Below are 27,257 nucleotides of genomic sequence, written 5' to 3'. Positions count from 1 at the left end.
ATGTATTGAATGTGTTAGTTGAATGTCTGGTACACTCATACCACAGCTTCTCTTTTCCAGTTTGATTTGGCTAAATTACTGCCATAAGATACAGGATAGCACTTACTGCATACCCTCAAAAGCACACAAGTTGTTTGTAAAACTATGTATGCTGTGCATGTATATCCATTTATCGTTGTAAACTGTCCAGCTATTAATTATCTTTGTACCCAGATTGGTACCATGCACACTGTGCACTTCTCTAGGAATCAGGGTAGGTAGAGGGGAATGAAGTCTGAACCAAAAATACTCGCACTGGAATGAAAGAATAGAGATTTGACCTTTATGAATTTGGTCGACGACTATTTATTGAGCACCTACTACATGCCAGGGACTCTTTAAGGTACCTGGAGCGAAACAGTAGCCCTTTCCCCCATGAAACTTAGATTCTATTGGGGCAACCAGATGGTAAACAAAGTCAATAAATTAATGTTAAGTATTGTAAATGCTCTGAATAAAAATAAAGCAATATAAAGGGACAGAGTGTATATGTGCGGGAAATATGCAGATAATGGAAAATTAGACAAAAAAGACCAGGACTGGGAAAAATGCCTTCTTTAATAATATGTTCAACTTTTCCTAAAATCAGCAAGAATTGTCTTTAGTGCTCAGTGGAAGATTTCAACAAACTGATAATTTAGTCGCAGTTTTTCATACTATATAACAATGAAACAAATGAAACAAAGACTTCCAAAACAAAAATCACTGATATTTTCAGGTTTCCCACTTACGACTGTAATACAGCAAGTTGGGTGATCAACTGGATAGACTCAGCATTAACATCAACGACAAATACAACATTGGAGTGTTTTAGGACTTTCTAGATTCTGGATGTCTCCTAGACTTGAGCTATCTGCCCCATGTTGATTTTATCTTTCCTTCTGATATGAAACTGTGGCTGGTTCAATAATTACTAATATAGCATTTTCTACGTATACTATATTAAACAGAGAGTGGCAAAGAAAACACAGAAAATTTAATTACTGCTGAATTTAAAAATCCAAGTTTAAATAATCAGTTTTACATAACTTTGTTAACACAGTAAGATAATGTTTAAGACTCACTTTGAAGTGTTTCAAGTTCAGCTCTGGTCAACGCATCTTCCTTTTCCTTCAATCTTGTTTCTTTGTATTTAGCATAAAACTGTCCAGCATCCTTAAGAAAAAAGTTACAAAAAATTAACATAAAAGTCAGTTTGCTTTGATGGTATTTTCCACATAGCTTCATTTTAAAGCAGTATATTCTTTAACAAGTAGTATTCCTTTGTGTTTATGTCATCAAATTTTATGAAGAAACTGAATAAACACTTCTTGGATTTTTTCTCTTACAGAACTGATTAAAGGCAGACATTACATGAGTTTGAATTTAAATAAATTAAGTTCTCTCAACTATGGAAGGGAAGTGTATGCTTCCTGTATTTTTCCATTGTATCCTTTCTCAGTAATGTGCAGAAAAACATACCTGTTTAAATTATTCGGTATAGTAAATTGTATTATTGTACTGACACTATTTTCATATTAGTCCTTTAACTCCAAAAAATTTTCAAAATTATTACGTGCAAATCTGATTATGAAACCTATATAACCATGTAGGTACAAGTAAAAGTTGTTATTCCTCCTCCCACCCACCACACTAAGAGATCAGTTCTTATCACAAAGGGCTGAGGATTGAGGACACATACTGCATACAAATACTTAGGTGTCAAGAACCAATGACTGAAGTCTCAAGGAGTGGCCTATCGGTCAAGACTTTAGCAGAGCACTAAAACGACTAGGCCCTTAATAATCACAGACATGGAAATAAACAGGTTGATACTGTAGGTATATAAAGATCCTGACAATACAAAAAGCAAAAACACTGTTTTCACCACCCCTGACTCAAACTTCAGGTATTCCATAGCAATACTACTTAGAGCTGCCAGGCCACATTGTGCTATGCTCCCATGTCTTTGTAGATGCTTTGACCTCTAGCTAACGTATTTTGCCCTCCACCCCGCCATTATTCTGAAAAACACTTATTCATCCTCAAAAACCCTATCCAAGCACCATTTTTGCAAGTCTTTCCTGACAGAGTAATTCTCTCCTGTATACTGCTGCTGTATTTAAACACACTCCTATGATTGCTTCTATCATGCTATACTCTCTCCTAGAAAATGAGAAATGTGAGCTAGAGGAACTTGTATACCCAGAGCACACTATGTGACATAAAGCCGGCACTCAGCTAGTGTTCACTGAACTGAACTAGACTGAAACACATGAGCAACCTTGTAAAGAAAAAAACGGAAGGGCTTGAGGACTGATTGATGTGGAATAAGAAAAGGAGGTATAAAAGATAACTCTAGGATAACACTCCCAAATTGTCAGATTCCTAGAACCATCTGAGAGGGTTTTATTTCTGCAGGAAATATGGCAACAACAACAATCCTTTGCTCTACCTGGATTCAGATGTAAATATATGAAAGTTTGAACTACAGAATGAGATTATCTCTTCCATCTATAACTGTCCAAGTCAAAGGTTTCTCCTGGGGTCTGTCTCTTAGGGTTGTATCAAAACTCTTCCACCTGATAATGAATTAGAAAAATAATTGGGTATTTCTAAAAGAATTGAGTCGATATAATAAAAATGTATCTCTCATTCTCGCCATTCCTAGTTTTATGTTCCTACTTTTTTCTACCAGAAGAATTCCCATAAGCCTTGGGCCAACTAAACAATGGTATAATTTGAAGGGGCACAGAAAGTCATGCAACCAACTTACTCATCCTCTTGTGCCTATACATATAATTTTAAATTTCAACAGGGTTTTGAGATAAGGTTTTATGGCCCTTCAACATTCCCTGTGCCCCTAACAAAACTCAACCCTGGAGTAGACTATTTTATATTAAACCGTGTCAGTTATTTACTCCTTGATGTGATTGAATGAATGAGCATATTAGCTTCTTTCCTGAGAGTAGTTTTTAATAATAGGGAAAAGGTCAGGAAGGCATTGGCTCCTTTAGGGGAGTAGGAAAGGTGGCATCATACAAAAAAAGAAGGGCACAGATTACGTTATGAGACGTTAAAGAAGTTGAAATCAAACAGCACCACACAGCACAGTGAGGTACACGGTAGAGACTACGAGGGCAGAGTATGGAGACAGACTGCTGCTTGGAGTAAGACCTCAGCTTCGCCATCTTACTAACTACATGACATTCAGCAAATCACTTCACTTCTCTATGGGTGAATTTTTCTCACCCATAAAATGGGGATAATAAAAGTACCTAACTCACAGAGCTGTTGTGAAGATTAAATGTGTTACACATGGGAAATACTTAGAATATCTTGCACACAGGCCTTACATGTTACCTATTGTTATTACTACTTCATCGTTTTGCCAAGAACCTTATTCTCTACCACAAAGTAACGGTGAGTTTTTTGCTTCATACTTCATCAAAACTCCTTCTGCAGAATCCTGTACCTTCTTGCTTACATGACTTCTCTTTACCTGTACTCTCTTCACCTCAATGCAAAAACTTTTTGCTGGGTACCAGCAATCTCTTCCTAGTGGTCCTACAAAGTTTAAACATTTCTCTGCTAATGCTTCTTCTTCCTGCATACGCAGTACAGAATTCTACTAAATTTCCTCTTTGAAATACCTACTGGATGCCAAACTACACCATTTGAGGACAGTAAGGTACCCAGTTGCCTTAACCTATTCCACCTAATTCCAGGAGTTTTAACACATGTCCTGTCTCACTCATTGCAGTTGTGGGCAAAGAATCCTATCTTCCTTTTGCTCCATTTCTAAGCATTTATTTAAATATTCCTCTAGCTTTTTCTTTCCTTCATATCTTACTTGTACTTTCAAATTATAGTTACAATATGCCCATTCCAGGAAGCATTGCTTCTTTAATAAACCTGTAATCTCAAATAATTCTACTATACTCAACAAACTACAGTCTTTTGCTCAACCGTCTTCTGTACAGTTTGGAGTACTATACTTTAAGATGCACTGACAAACTCGAAGCCTTTCCACAAAAGGGAAGTAATTGAATGGTGAGGCAGCTTGAAACCATATTTAAAAGGAATTGGAGATGAGAGGATCAGGCATAACCTGATAATTATCACAGAATATCGTTAGGATCATTACACAATAGAATGATATAAATCACTGTATGTGGTTCCTGGGAGAAATTTTGGATAAACACAAAGAAGAACTTTCTAATAATTAGAATTACCTGAAAATGAAATAGACTGACTTTGTAGGTAATAGTCAAGAAGAGACCAGGTGGCTAATTTTTCAGATTCATGTAATCAAAGGGGGTTGAATAAGAGAAGTTATTTTCAAGCTTTCCCCCCTCCCATTCTTCATGAGGGGTTAATTCATGTGAATATAATTGTTAAGTAGAGAAAACAAGCACAAAGTACCACTTTGAGTCCAGAATAAGCCCCAGTTTACCAACACTGGAAATTATAGACTTCTCGTGGTTATAAACTTTTCACCCATCTCCACAGACACTGCTTGGCACATAACAGAAACTTAATAAATATTCAATGAATGAAGGAACGCTTACTTTAATCAATCAGGGCTCTGGACTGCCTCGGTTTAGCTCCCTGATACTGTATTAAAACTATGGAGTTTACACTGTTCCCAAAAGAAAGAGTTCCTACCCTCAAGTAGTTTATAATCATTATGGATGGAAGATGAGCAAAAGTTTTTATTCTAGAAGCGACTCTCTTAACACTTAACAAAATTTCTTAAAGGGCTCAAAGCCTGTCTGCATAGACAAGCAGGGGCTAATTTTACATTACAGAACTACGGCTAACTTAAAGAATTTATATATTTTGGGTATTCTTTGTATGTATGTGTAGAACTTGGGATCCTGCACAAGAATACATTAAACAGTTATATTTACTTACACTTTTTATTAAACCACTGATATATGTGTTGTACTCTGTTAGGATATATGGAGATTATATAAGACAAGCAATTGTCCCCAAAGCATATGTAAAAATAACCATCAATATTAACCAAAACATGGAACAAATACTACAAGAGAGCAGGGATTTTTTTTTGTCTTTAAAAATGCTATTTAAAAAAAAATGCTATTTAATATTTCCAGGGCCTAGAACAGTACCTGGCACAAAGTAAGCACTCAATACATGTTTGTTGAATGAATTATTGGAAGAGAGAGTGGTGCTCACCCAACATTCTATCTGTTTCCCCACTTTTCTTGTCCTCTTGAGATTAGGTGGGGTCATGGAACTAGTTCTGGATGGGCTGCGGATGGAAATATCATGTGTCACTTCAAACCAAAGCATGGAAAAGCTTGCGCAATCCTCCAGCTCTCTACTCTTGCTGCAGTGAGCCTGGGAGCCACATGTTTCACATGGAAGATGGTAAAGACGTCACGTTCCAAGTCCCTGAATGGCTAGTTAGAACAGAATGTCCCCTTTCCTACCAACAATTAAGTGGAATAAACTAGAAGGAAATTTAAAGTCTCTGGAATTTCAGAATGATCTGTACTTTGCCAGAGTCTATCAGTCTATTGTGATTATAACACAAATAATAAGTGACACGAAGTTAGTACAGAGAATATGCAGTAGGAAGTTTTCGGGTTGCCTGATCAGAAGAGGCTTCATAATGATGGTAAGAATTTATCTTTGTCACCCCAATAAATTTAATTAAAAACAAAAGAATTTATCTTAGCCTCGAAGATGTAATTTTTCCAAGGTTAGTAGTTGTGAGACGGAGAATATCCATATCATAAACTTTTAACATCATTGACATAATTCCTTAAAGTGATAAAATAACTTGCTGAGCTGGTATTACTTGTCATGTTTTGGTTTACTTCTCCATAAAAACGTTAAAATATTAAACAATCTAAGGAAAACTTGATCTAGGTGATACGAACAGGGAAATACTACCACCTGTCCTAAAGTGAATAAGGAACATGGAAGAGCCTTGAGGAGAGGAAGCTGCAAAAAAGATGGAGGATGATCCATTCTTTTTTTGATTGTTCAAACAAAATTTCTTTTGTTTAAAGCTTACATATAACCTTCAGCACAGGAAAGTATCATCAGTATATTTTTAAAAATCTGCCCATAAATAAAGTCATTTGCTGTATATTAAATTTTGTTCTCCTACTGATTTATACTATAATCTCAGAATTACATATAATGTGTAATGAAATTACAATGAAGAACACAAACACAGGAAAACTTTAAAATTGTATACGTTGAATAAGAGTCCAAATTTTTATACAGAACTATAATAACACCAAATTCACCAGTAATAAAATAAAAACAAAACAAAACCAGAAGCTATGCCTTCCTCAGTAGCATTCAAGGAGTTGAAAGGCCTCAAACCTACTTTTTCCAGTTGGGCTAAGAGACAGAAGTGACTGTATTAGTTATCTATTCAGCACTGATTCATTGCAAGCCTACAACTTTTAATAATTCCAATCAGCCTGCATACTCTGGTAGGGAGTTTAAGAGCAGACAACTATTTACTTACTATAAAGCTAGTTATCCAGCTAGTTATCCCGCTATTGGGAAAATGTATTCTTAGCTTTTATGTTTCTTACATTTTAATACTTATTTTCATCTGCTTTAAATTTCATTTCTACCATTAACTAGTTGTGTCACTTTGAGCAAATTGCCTCACCAATCTGAGTTGTAAGTACTTTTCATCTATAAATGTGGAATTGATGAGACACTATATATCTCTAACATCCTAACATTTTATGGTTTTTCAACTTTTCTACATCTAGCAATAACCTACAAGACTCTATGTTCTGCCTTTGCACCTCTGAGTAATTGCATCTTCTGCCCTCCTTTCAGAGGGTAGAAGGAATGGAATCTTTGTCTTATGTTGTGAGATCTTTCCATTTTCCTGTATCTTTGTCCTGCTGTAGCAGTAGAATTTCAGCCTTATAAAAATTCAGACAGGCTTTTCCTTCCTTTCTCATTTGTTCACGTGCTTCCTGTACAAAGGATGCTCATCAAAGTTTTTTAGAAAAAGTTCTTAGAGTACTAAAAGCGACCTTTCTCATCCCTTGGAAATATGTGTTTAACTCTGAGTGCACAAGACGGCAATTCAGCTTGCTACAAATGCCTCCTAGCCTTTTAGAAGCCTTTCCCTTGCTAATTAGTTGTGAATGTTGCGTTTATTTAGTTTCTGACTGAGCTCCAGCTAGCAGAAGCAAAGGGTCTAGAAAGGAAAGGCTCTGACTGAACAGACAGTGACCTCCAGGCTTGACCACAGTTGTAGTTTCCATGGCAGAAGCTTCTGGAGAGGGAGGATACCTCCCCAGAAGTATAGTATAGTATTCCTCTTAGGCAAGTTGTTATTTTTTAAAGTAAAATTTTTTAAGAGAAGATTCATCTTATTTTCTCAGACACTACCCTAGGAAACCTATAAATCCTAAAGTGGGTGGGGCTATGAATGCTTGAAATTTCCTACAATAATTTTCAGTTTTACTGTGTTCCTGTATGATCAGCTTGGCAGTGAAAAAAGATGGGACTGGTACTTAATGGGAAAAATTTATAATTTCAGGCAATGCACACCTAAAGGAGTTTTATATTTATAAATTATGTTGCTGAGAAATGTAACAGAGCAGGTAGAAACTTGAATGGTAAATTCCCAGAGAAACAACTATGAATCAAATAAATTCTGAATACTTAAGAAAATGTAGAGAACTATGAACAAATTATGATTTAGATTGGTAATCTTGGGATACTTGGCACTTACTGATTTTGTACGAGAAATTGATAGTGTTAACAATATAAATTATTATGGGTCCAAATATATGAGGCTTCAACTCAAATAGGAAGTGATAAAAAATAAACTAAGTTATAAGAATTAAATTGAAAATATGCACATAGCATTGGTTATATCTCATCAATTGTTTGCCACTTTTATGGCTCTGAATATGTTTCAGAACGTGAATGATCAATTTAAAAATATCCAAGAAAGGCAGTTTGAAAGTTAGAAAAATTTCTTGGGGTTATAGACTGAACATAGCCAACACAAAAAGACTGGTTTAGTCAGATTCCAAGAGAACGAGTACCCCCTTCAAAACTACCACAAGAACAGAAACAGACTATGAAAGTGTCACTAGGGATTATACTTTTAATGTTAAAATTAAATTATAGCCTCAAAGAGTACAATGTCTCTCTTGATGTAGTCCAAGTTCCTTGTTATATTCTAACTCATATCCCCATGTTTTCTGTTGATCATTTCATTTGCTTTCTTAGCTATCTAAACACATTTTTTTCAAGTTTCCCCAGCATCTCTGCACATAGTCATTTTACTTCTCTCTAATGTTCTCATCTCTCCGTGCACACACTAACCTTCCATCTATTCATCAATTTACACTCTGCACATTCTTTTTCTTTGGTTTCTTATTTGACTTTTGACTTTTCTGCATATGTGGGTACATGAAGATATAGGGCGTACATTTTGCTAAATATAATATCATCTATACATCTTTTCCTTGGATGTTTTCCAATCTGGGAAAAGTTTGATATTAATTTAACATTATCAAACACTTTATATGTATCAAATATAACAGCTGTTAGTTTTTTGGCCTCATTCTAATCTACCAAATCTTATAATTCTTCCAGTATCTTTTTCAGAGCAAAGAAAAGGAACAAAACCCAATGCTAAAGGTAATACTTAAGAACCCTCTCAAAAAGCAGGGGAACTATCAAAGATACTTTGACCTTTACTCAGCCTGATCACAGAACCACTCCCACTCTGTACTTTAACTCTTCCACTCCCAACTATATAGACGTATCTTTGACAGATGTGCGTGATGGAAACACTCTGCTGTCTTATCAATAAACTTCATTCTGTCTAACTGTCCTGCATAGATTTGTCATATCAGATTTACCTGTTAGAGTATAAATTCCCAAAAGTAATATTCCCAAATATTTTAGAGTATAAACAGAGTCTGGAGACCTAGGATATAGTTTTAGATGATAGTAACTAGCTGTGTGATTTTTTTTTTTAAAAGAAGATGGACAATGTTTTCCTCAGGTCTCCTTCAGCCTCAACACAGTATGATTATATGGGAATTACTGTCATTTTATTATTTTTGTACACTACCTAATATACAAAGTGGGTACTTCATTGTCAATGGTCTATCCATCTTTCAAGACTTAATTCATGTGGCTCCTTCTTTTAGTTTTCTTTGGCCAATCTAAGTAGACAATCTTATTTCTCTGAACATTTACAGAAGTCATTGTTTATACTACGTATGTGAAGCTTATGTACCATATTGTAATACTATATTATGTTACGTAATTATTTTAATTTATGTGCTATAATCTCTACCTGACTGTAAAGTCCCAGAAGTCATATTCATTTCTATAGTCCCATATACTGCCTTGTCCTGATATATTCAATACATTTTTATTGAACCAGCTAAACTGTTTTTCTAAACATTTCACCAGAAGAAGCTTTACACATCAAATACTGATATAACTATTCTCATTTGTAATTTTTTGGAGGGAGACAGAAAATAATTTAGGTAATCTAATCAGGCAATCGTTTTTGTTTTTTTTTAGGGATCTTAGATGCCAAAATCGTGACTTCAGGAGCATAAACTGAACCAGTACTGCCACTTTCCCAAATCCTACTGAATAACCATATATGTATGTGAAGTATAATAAAGAGATGGGTATTTAGAGGAAGAAAGGGAGGGAAAAGTTGAAGATAAGCTGTTGAAAGGACAAGGACAAAATCTGGGTACAGAGTTTGCTAGTTGAAGGCCATCTGCTGGAAGTCTCTGAATCTCCTACTTTTAGGTTGGGCCCTCTTTCTTTTCCAATAGCTTTATGTTTACACAAAATATTTGCAGCTCAGTTATAAACTTTCCATGAAATTCAAGGGATTCACACAAGAAGAACTGGTTGTTTTTGCTCTTAAACCTGTTTGTGTCAGTGATACTTGTAGTAATTACAAGATTCAGTTAAATATTATATTAAAAAATGATGAAAAGTGAGTAAAAAATGGGAGTTGTTTCTATGAGAACCAAGTGAATGCTTTGGAGAGCTCAATAAAAGATTTGCTAAAAATGCTGTTAACTAGATGTAGGTCAATTATGAAAGACTGGGGGAAATCATAAAAATCTCTAAGGATTATACAACTTCATTGCTTCACAAGCATCTAGTTTAATTCTTCTTTAAAGAAATCAAATGAAAATGTGCCCTTAAAGAAACCAAGATTATAAGTATGGTTTACGCTAGAAGGAGGATTCCTATTTAAAATTAAAACAATGGCTCTATATCACAAGAGTGGGGAATAAATGTAAAGTACATGCTTACAATGCTTAAGGGTGTGTGTATCATTTTTTATACTTAGGGCTCTAGTAGAGCTCCCTTTTAACCGTGTACCAATTACCAATGCAGATTGCTTCAAGTAAAGAGAGCTTCAAATTTCATAAATATCTTACTTAAGCAGATCTTGCAGAACTGTCACATAACTTCAGTGTTGCAGACAAGGCATATGTATTCACATTACACAATTTTATGGGTGATAAATTAATACAAAGGTCACAGCAGAAAATAAAAGCAGTCAAAAATGTAATCCTAACAGCAACTATTCAGTATTGCTTTATTAGTGCTTATGAAAACATAGTTATATGATTCTCAATCTAAAATACTTTCACTATTACAATTTGTATCACAGTCTAGTATACTACATTATTTTGTTAGTATACATGAGAAAAACTGATCTTCTGTCCTCAAAGGAGAATTAAAATAGCTAGTATTTGCTTAAAAAGAGGAAAATTGTCTTATCTTTTCTTCTTGGTGGAATGTATTTATCAGGAAGGAATGATTAGACCAAAATTTAAAAATTAGGTTTACAAAGGTTTTTAAAACCAACTGCCTTGCATCTCAAAACTGAAAGGCAACAGGTACCACCAAGTAAGTAAAACTTTTAAAATTCAAACTGATCTAACAGTTTAAAAAAAGTTTCTAAAGTGACTAAAGCATTTTTGTAAAATTCATTTTTGTACATGTCCTACAAATTTATGATGAGGCAAAACAATCTGTTTGGTCCAATACAGTAGGCAGATAATGTAGAATAATAACTTGTAAATCTAAGGCATCTTAATATATTGGTTCTATTTTTGCAAATTATCCTGCATGCTAACCAAAAAATATATTAATTTTACCAAATAAACTGTTTCAAATGACTTAGATTAAAATTATAAAGAAGTGTTTCAGATTGACATTTTATGTGACATTCCATTTATACTGTCTGTTGACTATACTTTTAAATTCATCTATACTTTGGTTTGCCTATTGCACAGATTCTAAAGCTGACAAAAAATAATTACTCAAAACACATAAGAAAATACGTCTTAAAATACTTTTTTGTCACATCTTCTCATACCTCTCTCTTATTAAGTCCTACATAGGTACAAAGATTGTGGATTTTTATTTAAATAAATAATACAATATGCTAAATAAAAATAAAAGTTTTTAAATTACCAAAATATTCCAATTTTCTCTCTTCTGGTAAGCAAAATATACAATTTTGTAAGTAGTAACTATTAAGATGAACTATTTTGATGCACGAACTGGTAAATAATTTCTCAAAGGCTAGGAAAAAGATTAGTGATCTTCATTTCATGTTTCCCTTCAAATAAAAAATTTTTGTTCTGAGAGGAAAAAGGAGAATAAAATGCAGAAGCTGGAGTCATTCATTGCCTTAAACAATTAGGAAAAACGGCTCTCATATGTGAAAAGAAGTGGGAAGAACTGGGTAGAAATATCTGGCTCTCTAGCTGTTTCTAAACATTTGTTTTCTGAAATAAAACATTTCCTCCCCAAAATTATAACCTCAAAGAACCTCAAAATTTGTACAATAAAACAACATATACTTTCAAATATGATGTTCATGTGTGGGGAATTTTCTAACCAGATGCAGTAATCAAAATTAACAAAGCAGCATTTTAATAAAATATGCTTTGGTACATCAAATATAAAAAATGTAACAGAAATTGCCATATAAATATGACATGTACCCATATTCTATTGTGATCAAGACTAGCAAAGAAACTTTGATTACCAATATAAGACAGTGTCCTCACTACACTTAATTACAAATAAAATGGAAAACTTATTTTTGCATAATTAAACATATGTTCATGTAAAGTTCTTTTTTTATACTATGTATTTAAATGCTATTGAACTAATGGGTTGTAAGCTATTTGAATCCCACTTTTTTATTTTTACTGAATATGCCTTAACTGATAACAGCTAATTAAATTTTTGTTGCCTTTATATCTGTCCTAAAGATAGTATTTTCCCCCTTTTTCCAGTGCTTTGGAATTCTAAGGTGTCCTAAAAGCAATGTAAGAGAGAGTTATAGGATTAGATACCTAAATAATTTTAGAACTATTCGAAATTAGGTTTACACTTACAAAAACACTATTCAATCAGCATTAAGAAGCATTCACTGTATACCAGCATTCAAAGAGCAGACACAGGCATAAATTATTTCATGAATAATTAAAATGAAAACATCTAATATTAAATGAAAGAGGTACATTTTACCTGGATAAGATGAGGCAATGCTTTTAGTGTAAGGCAAAACCAAATCCCCAGCTTGCATGGAAGCAAATCATGCCATTGTGGTTTCATAAGCAATCTAAAGGGAAAACAAAAGCAAAGAAGCAAAAAAGAGAAAGTTAGGAGAAAAAATATTTTTATAAAGATCATGATTTCTGTTTAGAATGGCTATTTCAACACAAAAGAAGAAATGTTTCAATGAAATATTTGACATGTATCACTTATACATGTGTCACTTATACATCTCTGACGTGTTCTATCATGAAATACAGTAATTAAGCAAACGCAGTATGTATAGCAAGTAAGAGAAGGCTTAGATTTTGGGTAAGGAGTCTCCTAATCAAGTTATAAACACAAAGAAACAAAAGCCCTCTTTCTAACTCAGACTTTTCATCGGTTGTGCAAAATGAATTCTTAAACCTTATGATTACTTCGGCTATAAAAGACTAAACATCATCAGAGTGTTCCCAAGTGCTGACAAGCAGATATGAAGACTGGAGCATAAACAAACCAATACATAAAAATTAATGTCATTTGAAGTTCACTGAAGCATTACTCACCGATGTCATCAGACTAGAAGACAGGCAGAACAGTTTCTGATCTCTATCTCACATTGGTCCGGTTCCTGTCCTGCTGTGTGAACTATTTAAACCCTTTCTTTCTATGAATCCATAGAAGAAATGGTGGTATCTTTCTGAGTTCACTGCATATCACTGCCTCTGCACATATTGTCACTCCTGAGCTAAACACTAAAGTGATAGATTGGTCTAGTAATACTTTGTTTCTAAAGTACAGGATACAAATTTCAAACTACAAGAATTTGGGGTTTTAATTACTGAAATATATATTAACACTTCACAAGGGAAAAAAATGATAGAACTTTGCTTAAGATCAGAATTTGTCTCATAAACTAATATGGCACACTATTAGCCTTCCACAAACCTTCTACAAATATAAATGTTAGCATATCTGAAATGGAAATACATATGAGGTTGAATCACATTAAAGAAAGATTTCTAAACAGTTTCAAAATATGAAATATTCTTTGTATGTTCCCACCTTTCATTTTTTTCTGAAGCACCAAGTTTTGATACATCCACACTCTTGCCGCCTGTCTTTTTTTTCTTTTCTCTCTTTTTTCTACTGAGCAGCTCATCCTTAATGTGGAAAGAATTATGGTTACAGGTTATCATTAACATGTACTCTTCAAATGTTATCAAGAGTCTTCTGTGAAGGGTAAACATTATAGAGGAACATTTATGCAAATGTATGTAGGGTCCAACATGATTAAGTAAAATCATCAATCTTTAACAATAAGTGTTGCCATGGTATCCAGTCCTTAAACACACATGAAGTTTAGCACTGTCAGTCATGTGTATCTCCATAGTAATCAAAGTTTTCTAAGAGAAAGCATTCAACTTACTTTTTCTCATTCATCCAACTTTAATAATGTCACTTCAAAAAGAATGAGTAAACAGATGCTAATTCATGAATACTGATAAATATGTTTGATTATCTTTAGCATATAAATATCCATAGCAAAAAAAATATATACCAGTTTATTAGAAAAACGTAACAATTTTTTAACTAACTGATCTCTGAAATTATAAAATTAAACTCATTTCAAGTGTTAAAAACTTTAAAAAATTCTTTATATAATGGCCTTTGACACAAACATTTCTAAAATCATTTTTACATAAAAAGATTTCTATTTGCAAGGTGATAGGAAAACATGGCTCTACTTTCTAATTTTCAGCTAGATATTTGGCCTTCACAGAATCTTTTAACTAACTCAAATGTCACATTTTTAAAAGGAAGGATATTTTTTTATGTCATGGGTTCTCCTTGACTTAGAAACATATCAAACAATAATAAATACTGAGCATAAAACTATTGGGATGAGGAGTATATACAGAAAAATTGAAAATTTCATCAGTTGAAAAATAAATGTCTGAAATTCCATAAAATTAAGGAAGCTAAATCATTTGATTTATTACCAACACTTACCAGTTGTTTTTCCAGGTAGATTGACCAAACCACAGCATAATGACCCACTGTGAGAATAATGAACAAAAGTAATGCCAGCTCAGCATTGCTCATTTTTCTCACTCGCCTGTAGTAGAATACAGGCTGTCGCCAATCTGGAAGTCCATTGATCAGAATATCATCATACCTACAGTAGCAAATATAACAGTTTTTCATGGGGAGTTTGAAATGTAAAAATCCCTTTATTTGTATGTATATTTTAAAAAAGGAGAAAGTAAAGAATTTCTCTAAACTAGATAACATTTATGTAGATTATCAGCATTACAATAGCCTATAATTTCAAAACACTGTATGTAAGTTCAGTCACAGACAATCTTCAAAAAGGTACACAGTAATATACTGTGGATACCAGACCTTGTGTTTTTACAGGACCCCAATGATGTGACTTCTGGAATGACATCTAAACTACAGGAGCCATATAGTCTACCTCTGTGTCAGAGTCGGCTGGCTGTAAAGACCCCACCATAGAAGTCAGCAACAAAAGGGCCTCAATGGCAGAAAAATCAAGATAAGAGCTCTATTTGTTACCATGAATTACCCACTAATTCAATCAAATCAGGACACATTTTCTAGTCAATGCTTTTATTTCCACCTTTGAACTACGTATGGTTCAAAGTTAAAATATTTATATATATTATTTTATGAAAGCTTTTTAACGATGTAAAAGCCTATAAAATGAGCATCTTTTAATTTTGTATTGCTCACATTCCTTTAGAGAATAAAAAATTTCCAAATCAGAAAGAGATGTGGAAACAACCATTGTTTATGTCATATTTCTCAATAAAACTGTTTCTTTGCAAACATTTAAGTGGGAATTTCCTCATTTTTGGCTTTGCTGGAAGGAGAGAGCGTAACAAATAAAAACTATCCTATTAATGCACCTAAATCAGCTTTCTTTATAATAGAATTTCAACTGAATTTAAATTGACCTGTCAGACAGTTACGGAGGCAAATATCTTTAAGGTTAAAAATCAGGAATAACATTTATGATTGTAAAACTCAGAATGGTCACAAACATACACTACATGTTCAAAACACACAACCTGTTAATCTTAACTGAACACAACTCATTAAATATTCTAATCACACTATTTCCAGAATTAAATCTTCACTGAAAGGCCTAATTTGGTGCAACACATTGACCAAAATATTTTAATTAAAAATATTCTGAGTTAGTTGCAGGCCTAATTACAGGAATAGAAATAGGGCCTATATTGTCAGGCAGGTCAGTAGAACTCAGTAGTAGGTTTTTCTCAAGTAAATTGACCGATCTAGGAATAATAGCGCAGCTGCTAAACTGCCAGTCTTGACATGTAAATCAATTTAAATGCAACAACTGCAGTAGCTACTTTGATAGTTATTAAATTGATACCTTGGAGATATGCTTAAAAAAATAAAGCAGAGGATTTATTACAGGCAACTTCTTTTTTCAGTAAAAAGATATTGGTTACAAATTCAAAATATATTTTATTAGCAAATCTAGAAAACCTGACTTTTATATCAATTTATATTATTAATAATAATTGCAGATCAGAATAACCAATGTTCAAAGCAAAGGACGTTAATTACTACTAAACTCTTAAAAGGCAAATTGTGTGGTATATGAGTCTACAAATTAATATACGGTTGTGGAGTGGCTGAACTAGAAAAATTTTCATGTTAAATATTCTTTTTCAATATTTATAAGCAACACTAATATGGAAATAATAGGATTTCATCCAAAGCTATCATTCCTGTCCTCAAAAATTTATATTTAAATCTATCTTTGTGATAACTGACTCATTTTAAATTAGAAATGTATTGGCAAAAAGGTTTCAAGTGGTATAATGCAAGATTACAACATTCGAATGAAGTCCAGTGAATGTTAAGTCCTGAATTTATTCTAAATCTATAGTCCACTTCAGATTTGTTGCGGGGAAAAAAAGGTGACTATGAAGATCATTATTTTCAGCTAATCTCTCCCATGAAATAACTTCATGTAAAAAGTATGGTTATTAATGAAGAATACCTAAGAAAGTGGCAACAACTACCTAAGAGCATTACTAATTATTAAATTTGTTTTAGATCTAAAGTGTAATGGAAAAAAAACAAGCTGAACTTATAGTTATGAATGTCACATCAAATTTTATCATCATCTTGTTGAAATGCTATGTTCTGTTAACTATTTTCTACTGCACATATAAATTGTATTTAGTGTACAGCCAAATTCAAGACAGCAGAACTTCATGCACTGAACACATTAAACAGAACTAGATATTTACTAGGCTATGTCTGCCACTCTAAACAACAGTCTCCGAGGATTAAGCTTACAATCAATGCTCTATTGATTTTACTATCAATGAACATTATGGCTCACACGACTGGCCATTTTAAGGTAAGATAGCTTTTATTATAGTTCACTTTTTAGAATATATGCTGTTGAAAGAGAAATCACTGCTTTCCTGAAACACTGAAAAAATAGATACTTTTAAAAAGATATAGACACTATATTCATAAGTAGTTTTAAGAAAAAAATGTGTTAACACATAAAATTTAAAACATCACTGTTATGCTTTTTTCTATATTAAACACATAACACTGTAAAAATGTTCTGTGATTAGCTCATACAAACTGCTCCTAACAATTTGTTAAAATCCAATTAGGAATGCACACATTTATGAATGTGTTCTAAGAAAATAGAAAAGTAAACCTCTATGATGAAAAAAATCACTAATGCAAAGAAGCATATGGAACTATAAAGGCATTATCTTCAAAATTAAAATATTAATTGATTCCACAGATCCAACAAATAGCCTTATATATGTTTACTTTGATTTTCTTAAAATGTACATGATGAATATATAACAACGGTTACATAATCATTAGTGAGCTCTATTCTATAATACAATTCATCAAACATATTTAGCCTAATATAAACACCGGAAAGCAAATAAATCTAAAAATGTTTAAATTACCAGAAGAAAAAATTTATGTAAATTTAAAACATCATAGTTTGAAATATAAAATAGTAAATATGAAACTAAAATATAAAACATGTATATTATGAAAATGAATGTTTAAATAATTACAGCATTTGCCTATATTGTCAATTTACCTGCATACAAAAAGTTTGAATTTTTAGCTTTAAACAATAGCAACATCCATTTAGGTCACATTTTGAACCTTAAGAGTAAAAATTAATTGTAGAAAGATCATAAACAGGAAAGAAGTCTAAATTAATTGATCTCACTCTTCCTTTATAAAATGTTTATTACATATATATATATATATATATATGTACATATATATATATATATATATATATATATATATATGCCCCAAACTGTAGTACACACACAGTACTTTATATATTGTATATAATAGATATCTTGTATCTCCTAATTGAGGAAGGTACTAAGATTTCTTATTTTCAGGTTAATGTTTATTTTTATTCAAACACATCTGTAATCACATTTACAATAACTAGGTAATGGATTTGTAAAAGTTTAGCAAAGGAAGGATGATATAACTATATTTTTCATCATTGAGTTTGTAAATAAAACATGATTTTATTTATTAAACTAAAATACTTTCAACTCTTACAAACATAGTACCATAAAATAGACCAATCTCCCCTCCAAATTTAAAGTTGCACAACTGGGTTAGCAAAAGAATATTGGTAAAAATTTAAAGTAGACTTTAAAGTAAATATGTCAGTATTACTAAAGCACAACCTAGTGTATATATGTACGACTGGTACCTACTCAGTGCTTTATTTCAGCTAGTACTCAGCAATCTATCTAAGGAGTTTAGAAAAGGCTGCTATGCTAGGCTTCTTTCCACTAACCAGAAGTTGTTACTTCCAGGCTCCAGTCTATGCCTTGGCGAGGAAGAAAAGGCTTAGAAGTTTATTTACAATGCTCTCCTAGGAAGCTACCCAACACAATGAAAACATCTGTTCACACTGTGAGTATTCGTGGCAGCACTGTTCATCATAGCCCCAAAGTGGAAACAACCTAAATGTCTACCAATTCGTGAATGGATAAAAAAAAAAGTGGTATATGGAATACTATTCAGCAATAAAAAAGAATGAACTACTGGTATATGCTACAATATGGATGTATCTCAAAAACATTATGATAATAGAAAGAAGGCATATGCAAAAGACTACATATTACACGACTTCACTAATATGAAATGTCCAGAAAAGACAAATTTATAGATATAGAAACATCAGTGATTGCCTAGGGCTGGGATCACTATGGGGACTGCCTATAAATGAGCTTGAAGAAGTGTTTTGAGGTGATGGAAATGTTCTAAAATTGGATTATGGTGGTTTATACAGCTCTGCAAATTCACTAAACATCACTGAATTGTACACTTAAAATAGGTGACTTTTATGGTACACAAATTATACCTAAAAAAGGCTGTTTAAAAAATAAAATAAAATTTACCTTTTTCTAGGAAAAGTAAAAGGGTTATCCAGTTTATTTCATTGCTATTCCCTTTTCTACCAAAATTTAAACAATGTACCTGATTTCAGTGAGAACACAATTATTTGTAAGGCAAATAAATAGGAAACAGGTCTATGACAATTTTCCAAATTGCAAATTCCTGGAAGGATACACATTAAAAACATTTATTTAATGAATATTTACAACAAATAATTGTGACACCAAAGAGCATTTTTTACTAGAAGAATAAGACAATCTTCTTTTAGAAGATAAAACTATGTTTTTTTTTCTCCCCTCTAAAGGAATTATAAACATTAGGTAATTATTTGTAGAGGTGACTTCTCCTATAGGTTTAAGTACTCATAGGTCACCTGGCCTCAGGCGCAAGCTTTAGAGGAATGATTCTTAGCTTGATTAGTTAAGACTTTTGCCTCAGGGAAAACCAGTCACCAAAGAGTTACTTGTCCCTCAAGGGGTATAAATACTACAGCTGTTTGTGTAACTGTCAGATCCATTTTTTCTACTAACACTCTAAAATAAATGCAAAGGGAACTAATCCTAAAAAGAAAACGTTAGATGAGTCTGCCTTAATGAAGAAACAATTTATACATAAGTGATTTGTTCTGAAAAGAGATAAATAATTCCAGTAATTGAAAGAAATTGTTACAAAGATTACTGACTTTTAAGAAAACAGCAAACAAAAAGACAAAATCTGATGCCAAAGATGTAGGGAGACTAAATAAAGCTATCTTTACAGACACATTCTTGATGTGTGAAACAAAACTAAGGACTGGGTGAGAGAAACCAACGAAAAATATGCACAGAATGACCAACACTTGTTTCAACATACTTCTAGGACTCTTTCAACACTATGGATTATCTCAAACCAGAGGAATGTCTGCTATGGTCTCTGGACCAATGCCAGCCCTTGTTATAAAGCAAAGAACACTTCAAGAGAATATCCCGAGTCCTTGCTTTGCAATGTGACAACTGAGGTATTCAAATTAAAGAGTTAGGATGAGAACCAACAGTGGGAGCTAACATTTTAGGATACAGAATAATTCCAGATAACATAGTTGAAGAAAGATTCAGAACGTCACATAGCATAATTTTGGGGGTTGTCTTTAAGATATATTAGCCCTCATAGAGAGATACAGATTATTAGGCTGGCCTAGACTAAAATGTCCAATACCTATTTTTTTCTTTAAAGGTTGTCTTTTAATGTAGAACAACATTTTCAAACTGTGAATTGTGGCCCACTAGTGGCTCAGGAAATCAATTTAGTATGCCACAACTAGCATTGTTTTTAAAAAGAAAAACACTAGTCTAGACTAGCCAAGAATAGAAAATATCAGTCTGGTTCACACACACAAAAAGGTGTTTTGTGAAATTTTGGTTTCGTGTGTGCGCGTGTGCGTGTGTCTGGAGGCATGATGTAAAATGTATTCCTTATTGTGGGTCTGACTTAAACTTTGAAGGCCACTGCAAGAGTGTCTACATTCCACACATTGTAAAGTAGAGGAAGAGGCCTCTCTGCCGTCTCCTCTTAGGTCACTGGCACTATAAACCACTGTATAAATACATTACTACTGTTCTGAAGGGGGCACAGAGAAGGAAGTCTCCGAGTGCGGGGGCTGACTCCACTAACTAACCGTAAATGCAGAATCACTGGAGCAGAGTAAGGGAAGGGAAGGAGGCGAGAGAAATAGAAAGCAGATATTCTTCTTCCACTTCCATCTTCTACAGACTCATACAAGTCTGTTCTCTTACTCGCAAATTGGGTTTATTACTTTGAGAGTGAGGAAACATCAAGAAATGGTAATAACTTGAATATCACTAACAGCCTTATTCTAAAACATTTAAGGAATGGGGGAAAAAAGGACCAACAAGCACAGATAGGAACTATTATTATCAAAAATGAATGGGCATTTGAAGTCAAGTGTTAGTTGTATTTCCCAGGGCATAAACACTCATGTTAAAAATCTTTTCTAATGAAGCCATGAGTTGCTAATATTATGACTCATGATCCTGAAATCTACAAGTATTGAATCAACCTAGTGAATATTTTGAATTTAAATTAACTCTGCTGTAAACATATATTCTAAAAACACTGCATGTCTTGGAAGGAACAAAAATAAAATACTAACTTATAAAGTGTTTAATGAGACAATTCTTTCCTTTATAAACTAAGACATCAAACTAACATCTTGATTCAAAAGTGGAAACGGACACTCACCTCTGCCTTCGTTCATCATCCTTTAAAACTTCATAAATGGCCACCAACTAAAATAGAAACATTACTTTAAAATAAGAATACTCTCAACTATAAATCACTTAGGCAGGTGAACACACTATAATGCTCATGCAGAAAACTGTATGTGCTCATAAATGCAATGAACAGATAAAACCTTAATTGTAAGTACTCTTTATGTTTTCAGTAACACCTTCAGAGGTTAAAAATGCTTGACCAAAATAAATCTTTGTGAAATATGCGGAAGTAATAATTATCTTAAAATGTGCTTTTTCAAAAAAAGCAAAAGCTGTAATTTAGACAAGAAAATTATGACTATTATGACCCTCCAACAATTTAGTCTAATATAAAAAAAAATGTTAGTAAAAACTTACTTTGTAAAAAAGTGAATACACACATATACATTATTTCTAAACTACAACCTCATTTTCAAATGGAAATATTCTACATATAAGTTACTATTTCTACCATAAACATTTATAAATTTGTCACAAAAATATAACAGCATATTTCACTTACTTGTCTAAACTGAGTTTCTGCATTTTCATCTTTATTCTTGTCTGGATGCAAAGTTAATGAAAGCTTACGATATGCTTTTCTAATGTCTGCAGATGAAGCATCCTGGAGGTGGTGGGGGGAGGGGAAAAACACAAAGCAAACTTTGTCAGAAAAAGAAATTCCCAGAACCTTGTTAAGATCTGAGAAGACAGCCAACCAAGTGCAGGACCCCAGGCAATGTAATTTGAGCAATCAGACTAACAACCAGGCTATGCAACTGGCCTGCCCCACATGACTGAACAATTATTCAATCTAATTTGGCTCTCCTCTTAACTTTTCATTACCATACAGTCATTTACAGAAGACAGTATTTGGCAAAACTTTTCAAACACTTGCCTTTCTAAAATTAACCAATAAATCTTTTTCAGTAATTAAGAGATCAAAAAGAAACAAATTAAAAATTAATACATCTGTGTGCTTTCAAAGGTTGTTATTTATTTGAGAATCTTAAAGCCAGTTTCCCAGGCCTACCATATGTGATTTCTTCATTGTTATTTATATTGAATTTACCATCAAGCAACAGCCTATGGAATCTTAATTTCACATGTCAAAAGTATGCTTTTTTTAAAGTTAAATTTGCATTTATCCAAAATAATTCTATTTAAAAGTATTTATATATATTGTACTTAACACTTTTTTAGTACTGTAAAGGGTGTTTTCAGTGGTATCCAGTTTCCACAGTCTGCTTTGTAGAAATAAATTTGTCCACTGTTTATGTATTACTAATATAGTTTAAATGTATTTAAAAAGTCACAATAGTTCAGTAAGAGTACTTTGGATTAAGTGGACGTTAAAATTACATTTTATGTAATCCTGTGTGCACAGGTAAACTCAGAGAACATCATTTTACATGGCCATTATAAAATACAATAACAAATAATAATAAAATACAGTAACAAAGAACACAGTATCAAGTTGGGTTTAAAACTTCATAAGTTTAAAAGTTATGCTAATAACTACCATAATCACAGTGGGACAAAATGATCATAAAGTTGCTTATTAAAGTTAATCTCACTTTATAGCTGAATATTTCTCCAGTTAATTCCTAAAACCACTTTACTAAAAAGTTCAAATGACTGAAACACCAAAACAAAACAAAAATCTGTATAACTAGGACAAAATAGCTGTTAAAGAAATAGAGCTGAAAAGAGGCAAAGTAAGACTATAATTTGTCAAGCTTTCCTTTATAAACCATTATTTTCAGTTTCGATTTTCTGGAAATTATTGCTACAGGCTATCAATTGACTTAAAAGTTTCAACTTAGGTGTGACTTGTGGAGGGCTGAGGAACTATAAAATTAGCAGAATAAGTTTTGTGGGTAATACGGTAATAATTTTCATTCTAATCTGCTAAATGGAATTGATGTATTCCCTTTAGTTATATAATAGGTAACATGTAGAAAGCATGATTACACTGAAAATATGTGATGGAAATTTTGTTGCACAAAGAGGTCAAGTGTCAAATGAATAATCATTCTGTTTGAGACTCTAATTTTAGATTTTATTAAATTGGGACTGTATCATAAAGAAATTCCAAAAATAAATTTCTTACAAAATAGGAGCTTATGCATTTTCTTGAGTTACGAAATTAATACATGCTCATTATGAACCATCTATGACTTACTTAAAAATGAATATGACTAATAGTCACCTAAGGCATTTCCCTTCTTCTAGTCTTGCCATGCTGACCCCAATCTTCCATTCTTCTGCCACAGTTTGTACCTAAATGTAAATGTGACCAGATGGCTCTCCTGTTTCAAACGCTTCAGTAACTCCCAAGTGCCTTCATCATCTGTCTTTTCCAATCTTTTTAGCTTTACCTCCCACCATCTTGGTCCATCTACCCAGACCCCCAGATCATTACACATTATGAGGCTGTTTCCCAACCTTGTTTTATACCAGTCAGCTGTAGATAGTTTCCTCCTGACTAAGGAATGAGCCTCTCAGGCTACACACAAATAATGCCTGCCTATTTTCTTTTCGAGAATCTGCCCAGCAGGGTTATTTCACCAATAAGTGCCATCCTAAGTGGATAGAACTGAAAATCTCAAAGATTTCCCTGTCTACAAAGACATGCTCCGGACAAGATGCACCTCCAAGTAGCTTATGTATGTATTTAGTTTTAGTGAATTACTTAGTGAAACTTAATTTATCCTCATAACACAGTTACAAGATAATAGTTGTTATCAGGCCCATTTTACTGGTGAAGTGAGGCACCAAGAGGTTAAGTAACTTGCTTAAGTTCAAATTGCTGATAAACACCATGTATCCCCCCAAATAAGACCTAGCCTGACCATCAGCTCTAATGCGTCTTTTGGAGCAAACATTAATATAAGACCTGGTTTTCTTTTACTATAAGATCCAGTCTTATCTAACATAAGACCGGGTCTTATATTAATGTTTGCTCCAAAATATATATTAGAGCTGATGGTCTGGCTAGGTCTTCTTTTCGGGCAAACACAATAGATGAAAAGAGTATTCAGACGCAGAAAACACTGCCTCAGAATCACAGCTCTCTATGTTGGCTCTTTAGATTTGGTTAGTAGATTTGGGCTGAGTCACTTCAGAGGGGGCTACAGCTTTGGGAAGGCAGTGAGAGCAACTGTCACATTTTTATTGATCTGATAAACTAGATGGAAAACATCCACATAACAACAATGAGAATGTGGTCTACTGCATTTTCTTAAGGTTAAGACCATGATATGTGTTAGCTTTCCTAACACATTTATGTCATATTTCTACTAGAGACCTAAATTTTAGAACATTTATTGCCAATACTCAGTGGATTAGGCCTTTTCTCTCTCTGGTCTGCAGAGAAAACATTGTTGATAGGGCTATAGGTAGACTGGCCCCACTGTGGACATCAGAAGATCTACTAGGTTCAATTGCCAGAATTCTTTTCCTTCTAAATTGGATATTGTTCTTGGGCAAGCTGAATAAGAACTACCTTAATACTTGGATAACCTGCATTAAGAAGAGACATGTGGGGGCCGGCCCGGTGGCTCAGGCAGTTGGAGCTCCGTGCTCCTAACTCCGAAGGCTGCCGGTTCGATTCCCACATAGGCCAGTGGGCTCTCAACCACAAGGTTGCCAGTTCAACTCCTGGAGTCCCGCAAGGGATGGTGGTGCGGGATGGTGGGCTCTGCCCCCTGCAACTAAAATTGAACATGGCACCTTGAGCTGAGCTGCCTCCCGGATGGCTCAGTTGGTTGGAGAGCATCCTCTCAACCATAAGGTTGCCAGTTCGATTGGAGTCCTGCAAGGTATGGTGGGCAGCGCCCCCTGCAACTAAAATTGAACACGGCACCTTGAGCTGAGCTGCCGCTGAGCTCCTGGATAACTCAGTTGGTTGGAATGTGTCCTCTCAACCACAAGGCAACAAGGTTGCTAACCTTGGCCTCTCAACCACAAGAGGCAACAAGGTTGCCAGTTCGACTCCCGCAAGGGATGGTGGGCTGTGCCCCCTGCAACTAGAAAATGGCAACTGGACCTGGAGCTGAGCTGCGCCCTCCATAACTAAGACTGAAAGGACAACAACTTGAAGCTGAACGGTACCCACCACAACTAAGATTGAAAGGACAACAACTTGACTTGGAAAAAAGGCCTGGAAGCACACATTGTTCCCCAATAAAGCCCTGTTCCCTTCCCCGCCCCCCAAAAAAGTGATAACCGCAACAATTCTATTAAAAAACAAAAAGAAGAGACATGTGGTCATTCTTAAAAAAAAAAAAAAAACACATAAAAAAACTATGAAAGTAATATGTGTTTATCAAAGTTGAAACAGTGCAATGAGAGGGGCATCAGCAGAAACAGAAAAGTAGGGAACTCCAAGGGCCTGTCTATGCACAGAAATAGCAAATAATCTGGCAAAGACCATCCAAATCAACCTTATCTAAACTCTGCAAACCAGTCAAACGTTTCCAGTAATCAGAAAAGCACATAATCAAGAAAAAGGTAGCTGATTCTCAGTTATGGTCTTGAAGATGCCAATCTGAATTCTTGGTGTGGGCTCCTAGTGCTGGAGAAAGCCAAGTGGACTTTGTTCTCAAAGAACTGTGGTTGTTTGTATGGCCTGTCTGTCGGTTTCCTGATAAACTGTGTAAAGGGCTACCCTTATCTTACCAAACACAGAACTTTTCCTGGAAAAAGAGGCAACCATCCAGGACTTTTGTCAAAAACATTTAAAGGCAAATTTATTAGCTGGGGCCAATGAGACAAGGGATTACAGTTGGGGCACATAATAGACACATCAAAAAGCTTGGGAAGTGAGATGGTTTGGGAATATGGGCTTTGAAAAGCTCCCACATATTCCTTGGAAACCAGAAGAACACGTGCATGCCCAAGGTGGAGTCTTTCGGGCTCAGGAAGACTTGAGAAGTTCCTGAATTCTCACTAGTGGGTGCCCCTCAGGCTGTGTGCAAGAAGAAAGTGAAGGCTAGGGGAGCACTGTAAACTACTCAGCTGAGTACTGAAGGCATGCCCCAGCATATACACAGAACCCACCACTGTGTTTCCCTGAAAATAAGACCAGGTCTCCTATTAATTTTTGCTCCATTAGGGTGTATTTTCAGGGGATGTCTTATTTTTCCACGTACAACAATTTACATTTATTCAAATACAGTCATGTCATCTTCTTCTGGAACATCGTCATAACGCACTAAATGTGTTCGTCTGGCTGACGATCTTAACTGGGGCTTATTTTCAGGGAAACACAGTAGCAAAGACGGTAAGGTTCCCCTCCCCCCCTTTTATTTCTGGTTCCAAACCTTTAAGGAAATCTCTGCTGAATCCTTAGCTGGCCACTAAGTTAATGAAATGGAGACATCAGTGACCACACATGGCAAAGAACATACACTTTACAAATTTAGTTTAGAAAAGTCACTAGACAAAAACAGCACCAACCAAAGAAACAAACAAAAAACCCTGGTGATGTGGGAGAATCTGGTAACATTATATATTCGAAATTTCCAGTATTCATTAAAAATTACAAAACATGCAAAGAAACAAGAAAATATAGCCTACACATGGGGCAAAAAGAAATTAATAGAAACTGCCCCTGAGGAAGCCCAGATATACAACTTACTAGAAAATACTTCAAATCAACTAACTATTTTAAATATGTTCAAAAGCATATACAAAGAAAAAGAAAGGAAAGTATAAGAATAATGTCTCACCAAATTGAGAGTATCAACAAAAAGACAGGAATTTTAAAAAGGAACCCAAGAGAAATTCTGGACTTGAAAAATACAACAACTGAAATTTAAAAAATCTTCTATAGGAGGTATAAAAACAAATTTGATCAGGCAGAAGAATCTATGAAATTGAAGATAAGCCAACTGAGTTATCCAATATGAGTAGCAGAAAGAA

The 27,257-nt window shown here is 34.0% G+C and overlaps 1 protein-coding gene across 4 annotated transcripts in view; it reads right to left on the bottom strand.

Moving 5' to 3' along the window:
* The window catches only part of DNAJC1 (DnaJ heat shock protein family (Hsp40) member C1), a 199,512-nt gene that overhangs the window by 104,167 nt on the left and 68,088 nt on the right, over positions 1 to 27,257 (bottom strand). For all 4 annotated transcript variants that reach the window (XM_081056433.1, XM_081056434.1, XM_081056431.1 and 1 more), the window contains exons 2-7: positions 21,853 to 21,954; positions 21,319 to 21,365; positions 14,611 to 14,776; positions 13,663 to 13,760; positions 12,589 to 12,682; positions 1,104 to 1,194 (exon numbers count right to left, since the gene is read on the bottom strand). In XM_081056433.1, the coding sequence (XP_080912559.1) occupies positions 1,104 to 1,194; positions 12,589 to 12,682; positions 13,663 to 13,760; positions 14,611 to 14,776; positions 21,319 to 21,365; positions 21,853 to 21,954 (598 nt within the window). The remainder of the gene's footprint in view (positions 1 to 1,103; positions 1,195 to 12,588; positions 12,683 to 13,662; positions 13,761 to 14,610; positions 14,777 to 21,318; positions 21,366 to 21,852; positions 21,955 to 27,257) is intronic.

This window comes from Rhinolophus hipposideros, assembly GCF_964194185.1.
Source record: "Rhinolophus hipposideros genome assembly, chromosome: 1".
NCBI lineage: Eukaryota > Metazoa > Chordata > Mammalia > Chiroptera > Rhinolophidae > Rhinolophus > Rhinolophus hipposideros.
Note: the sequence above shows the minus strand (reverse complement) of the source record. Positions and strands in the feature narration are given on the sequence as shown.